At 58.5% G+C, this 5443-nt stretch overlaps 1 protein-coding gene across 1 annotated transcript; it reads left to right on the forward strand.

The window, feature by feature from the left end:
- Positions 1 to 207: 207 nt before the first annotated feature.
- On the forward strand, positions 208 to 4216 carry LOC103271170 (deformed epidermal autoregulatory factor 1 homolog; the record flags this gene model as incomplete). The annotated part of the gene is made up of 5 exons (XM_021717871.1): positions 208 to 423; positions 2167 to 2296; positions 2537 to 2683; positions 3172 to 3311; positions 4131 to 4216. Coding segments are annotated over 5 exons (719 nt in total), but the record flags the coding sequence as incomplete, so codon positions are not given.
- Positions 4217 to 5443: the final 1227 nt, after the last annotated feature.

Here is a 5443-nt window from a genome sequence, read left to right on the forward strand (position 1 = left end):
TGGCCTGTGGGCTGGCAGCTCTTCGAGGGAGAGAGGAGCCCGTGGTGGTTTGGCAGAGCTGTGACTGGCTCGGGCGTGTGGGGGTGGCTTGTTGTGAGTGGTTTTTATTGCACTTTACTGGGGAAGGATAGGTGTCCTCTTTTCCCTGGAAGAACCAGAGGACATGGCCGTGGACGAGGACCGTTGATGCAGCCTTTCTTATAAAAGCGCGATACTTTCCCCTGGAAGGAGCGGGCGCCCGAAGGGACTTGCTTTGCTGGAGGCACCGGCGATGCCACTGCTCTGCTAGATGAGTGCCTGCTAAAGGAGCCTTCTTCTGTTGCAGAGGTGACCACGGTGACGGTGGCCAACGTGGGGGCCTCTGCGGACAACGTCTTCACGACGTCAGTAGCCAATGCGGCATCCATCTCAGGACACGTCCTGGTAAGTGGCTCCGCGGGTGGGGCTGGCATGGGTTCCTGGGGCATTGGTGTCTGCTGGGAGGGGGCACCCAGCCCGGCTCTGATCTCAGGAGCCTGGCTGTGCTGAGCTGAGAAACAACAGTGGGGGTGGAGCTGCCCCTGGGACCAGGCTCGGGTTCCGTGGGCCGAGGGGTCTTCACTCGCTTGGCTCCTGTGGCCAGGACAGGGCAGAGCCGACATGGCTTCTGTGAAGTGACGGAAGCAAGGGAGGGCCGGAAAGGGCCTCCCCAGCCATGCGGTTGGCAACCCCTCTCCAGTGCCTCGCGCTGCCTCGGGCTGGGACCTTGGCTTCTGAGCGGCATGGCTGCTCCGGGCCCACAGCCCAGCCTGCGCCCCTGCTCGGCGGCCTCAGAACGGCCGAGGGGACTTCTTGTCTGCCACCCACGCTTTTTTCCCGTGGCAGCTACAGCTTAGTCTTATGTGTGGGCACAGCCTGCCTTGCCATCGCCTTCTTAAGAAAGCTGCTGAAGTGGGTGTGGGGGCTCAGGCCTGTGATCCCATCTCTCTGGGAGGTGGAGGCAAGGGGATGGCTTGAGCTCGGGGGTTCAACACCAGCCGGGCAACTTGGTGAGACCTGTCTCTACGATAAATCAAAAAATTAGTCAGGTTTGGTGGCACGCACCTGTAATCCCAGCACTTTGGGCTTAGGGCTTCGAGACCAGCCTGGGCATCATGGCAAGACCTCATCTCTACAATAAACCAAAAAATTAGGCCAGGCATGGTGGCTCAAGCCTGTAATCCCAGCACTTTGGGAAGCCAAGGGGAGAGGATGGCCTGAGCTCCGGGGTTCAAGATCAGTCTGGGAAACTTGGTAAGACTTTGTCTCTACAATTTATCAAAAAATTAGTCGGGTGTGGCAGGGCATACCTGTAGTTCCAGCTACTTGAAAAACTGAGGTGGAAGAGTTGCCTGAGCCCAGCAGTCGAGGTTGCGGTGGCCATGAGTGTGCCACAGCCTGGGTAACAGAATGAGACTCAAAAAAAAAAAAAAAAACGATGAAGAGAAAAAGCTGCCAAAAACTGGTGCGTTCGCACCCCATTCTGAGCCCTCTCATCCTTGCGTTGTGCCAGCCTGTTTTATACCTTTGGTGATTCTGGGGACATCTGGTTAGCAGGACAGCAGCCTTGGTTCCAGGTGGCAGGTAGGGAGTGAAAGGGGACGTCCCTGGGGCCCCGGTGGCTCCTTGGCTGCAGCAGTCTCTCCAGCCAGGAGCGCACGTGGGGTCGCCCTGTGCATGTGCTACAAGCGGAGTCATCACCACTAGGATGGAGCCAGGATGCTCGCTCATGCTTGTGTGGCAGTGTGGCCAGGTGGGGACGGGAGTCACTTGGTCAGCTTCCGGCTTGTGGCTGTGCCGGTGAACTGGAATTCGCTCTTAGGACCCGTGACCTCGCTGAAGAGGCGGGGGTAGAAGGCGGGTGTCTCCTGCTGGTGGGGCTCGCTTGTGGGCACATGTCTGCTCCCGCGCTGACAGATGACCGTGAGCATTTTGCTCGGAGCCACACAGATGCGGGCATGACCTTCGCTGGTTCTTAGCCCTGTCTTTAAGTCTGTTGGAGACGTCTTTGGGAAAGACATGGGAGGCCTGGGCGTCCCTCCTGGCGATAACGGCCAGAGCCTGGCTGGAGGGCACAGCCGGCTGGGCTGGCAGGCTCGCCCAGGACTGTGTGCGGAGGTGGCCCCACGGAGCCGTTCTTTCCTCTAGTCGGGGAGGACAGCGCTCCAGATCGGCGACAGCCTGAACGCTGAGAAAGCCACGCTGATTGTCGTCCACACGGACGGGAGCATCGTGGAGACCACCGGGCTGAAGGGCCCCGCGGCTCCCCTCACGCCAGGTATGGTGGTGCCTGCACCCCGGGCCTCGGGGCTCAGCGTGTGCGAGGGCATCTGGAGCGAGTTCTGGGCATCGATGCGTTCGCGTGTGCGGTCAGTGCAGGACATCGAACGTCACGGGGTCTGGGAGCGCTTTTCAGGCTGAGAAGAGCTGTTCCAGCCCGAGCGAGCCCGGAGCGGCCCCCTGGAGCCGAGCTGCCCTGGAGCCCCCCCTCACCTCACAGGCGCTCTCTTTACCACAGGCCCTCAGTCTCCCCCGACACCCCTGGCTCCCGGCCAGGACAAAGGGGGGACCAAGTACAACTGGGACCCCTCCGTGTACGACAGCGAACTGCCCGTGCGCTGCAGGAACATCAGCGGCACCCTGCACAAGAGCCGGCTCGGCTCAGGTGAGGCTGTGACTGGAGTGGGGGGCGCTGCTCCTTCTGTGGCCCCCGCAGTCGGTGGGGACCGGAAGGCGGTGGTGGTGGCCCACGGGGCGGGGTAGGATGACAGAGGCGCAGGACGCCCCAGCTCCTGTGACCTAGGGCTGAGGCCTGGGGAGACGGCCCTCTGAGAATGGTTTAGGGGCAAACTGAGGCACCGTCGTGACCCTTGGGGTAAGAGAGGAAGCAGGAGAGAGGCAGAGCGGGGACGGGACACCTTCCTCAAGCAGCCAGACATGTCCCTCAGATGCTCAGTGTGGGGCTCGAACTTGCAGGGAGGCCCCGGGGCGGCCAGAGGGTTCGCCGCGGAGCCCGTAGGGGCTGATGCACAGGCGGGCGCGGGGCTCTGGAGTTTGTGGAGGAGCTCAGAGGGAGAGGGAGGGAGGAGGCGAGCCCAGTGCCTGCGAGCTGGGCATGTGGTGCTCTCGCCGTGCTCGTCTGTCCCGTTCCAGGCGGCCGGGGCCGGTGCATCAAGCAGGGCGAGAACTGGTACAGTCCCACCGAGTTTGAAGCCATGGCGGGAAGAGCCAGCAGCAAAGACTGGAAAAGAAGCATCCGCTACGCGGGCCGGCCCTTGCAGTGCCTCATCCAGGTACCGTCCCGCGCAGCCGGCCCGTACCAGCGAGCCCCTGCCACCGCAGCCGGATCCGGTCCCAGGAGGCTTGGGCCCTGGGCGCCCTGAGGTGGCCCAGCCCAGGGGAGGGGCACAGACTGGCTGGCTCGAGTCCTCTGCTCCACTGGTGGCCTCGGGCAAGTCACTTGCCCTCTCTGTCTTTGTGTTTCTTGATGTTTCTCGTGGGGATGGAAATGACGTTGGCCCTGTGGAGCTGTGAGAAGCGCCCTAGGTCACAGTGCTTGGCACAGAGTAAGGGACTGTCAAGCACATAAAGAGCAAAATAAGAAGGGACTGTTAAATACATAAAAGGTAAGCCAAGCTCGGTGGCTCAACCTGTAATCCCGCGCCTTGGGAGGCTGAGGTGAATGGATTGCCTGAGCCCACGGGTTCGAGACCTGCCGGGCAAGTTGGCGAGACCTCATCTCTACAATAAATCAAAAAATGAGCCGGGCATGGTAGCGCACGCCTGTAGTTCCAGCTACTTGGAAGGCCGAGGCGGAAGGCTCGCCGGAGCCCTGAGCCTGGGAGTTTGAGACTGCCGTAAGAGGACTTCTGGTTCCCACGCCAGCTTAGCTTCTTGGGCATGGAGGAAGTCATCCCTGTGGAGTCTTCTGCTTCCCAGAAGGAGCGAGGACAGCCCCGCCGGCAGTGATGGCATTGTGAAGCGGAGAAGGCTCTGGGAACTGCTGTGTCTAATTTCTCAGAGTTCTCGTCTTTAGGAATGGCGGGCAAAACGAGCTGGAACCCGGCGTCGCATGGCCTGCAGGCAGGCGCCGACGCTACCTTTCGTTTTAGGATGGGATTCTGAACCCCCACGCAGCCTCCTGCACCTGCGCGGCCTGCTGCGATGACATGACCCTGGTGAGTCACCAGAGTCCCAAGTGAGTGCGGGGCAGCTGGGCGGGCAGGGGGCGGGCGGCCAAGGGATATGCTCACGGCCACAGCAGCCTCCCTGCCTCCGGGCTTTTCCCTTGTGCTCTGACTTGGGGGGAGACACTGTCCTCACTTCTCTCTGGAGCTGCTCTGTCCCCTGTGTCCTTGCTGTCACCATGGTTTCCAATGTTTCCACCAGGACATGGTTGATTTCCAGTGGTTGCTCAAAGGGAACTTCCCTAAATCGCAAAAAGCTCTTTATAATGTTACCACCTTAGCTCTAAAACCAAACATATGGCTGGGCTCGGTGGCTCAGCCTGTCATTCCAGCACTTTGGGAGGCCGAGGCAAATGGATTGCCTGAGGCTTCGGTTCGAGACCAGCCCGGGCAAGTTCGCGAGACCACGTCTCTACAATAAATAAAAAATTATCTGGGTGTGGTAGCACGCGCCTGTAGTTCCTGCTACTTGGAGGACTGAGGTGGAAGGATCTCTGGAACCTAGCAGGTCAACTCTGGGGTGGCCATGAGCATGCCACTGCACTCCAGCCTGGATGATGGAGTGAGACTCTGACTCAAAAAAAAAAAAAAAAAAAAGAAGAGTAAAAAAGAAACTTTAACTGGAGATACTTACCAGGTTCTTGGAGTGAAAAATTAAATATTCTAAAGTTGTCTAGTTCATATATAAAATTAATGTGATTCTAGTGGAAAAACCAATTTTGTGAAAGTAAAATAATTTCTAAGTTCATTTGGAAAAGCCAGTAGGTGGGACTCTTGCAGGGCAGGAAGAAGGCATCAGTCCCGTGAGGAAGTTGAGTTTGCACAGTGGACCATTTGCAGTTGCTACAAGTCACTGAAGTACTTAGGTTTAAATCTAGGGAAACATACAGGATTTATATGTGGAAATTAGAAAGTGCTGATGAAAGAGACTAGAGAAAGCTTAAACACTTCAGGAGATGTACTATGTCCATGGAGTCAGAGTCTCACTCTGTCGCCCAGACTGGAGTGCGGTGGCATGCTCACAGCCATGGCAGCCTTGACCTGCTGGGCTTAGGTGATCGTTCCACCTCAGCCTTCCAAGTAACTGGAACCACAGCTGTGTGCCACCATGCCCAGCAAACTTTTTTCTTTTTTTTTTTTGAGTTGGAGTCTCACTCTGTCACCCAGACTGGAGTGCAGTGGCCGCTCCCAGCCACCGCAGCCTCGACCTGCTGGGCTCCGGCAATCCTTCCGCCTTC

The sequence above is a fragment of the Carlito syrichta genome, unplaced genomic scaffold (genome assembly GCF_000164805.1).
Source record: "Carlito syrichta isolate Samal-C Ts95f unplaced genomic scaffold, Tarsius_syrichta-2.0.1 Scaffold311356, whole genome shotgun sequence".
In the NCBI taxonomy this organism is placed as follows: Eukaryota; Metazoa; Chordata; class Mammalia; order Primates; family Tarsiidae; genus Carlito; species Carlito syrichta.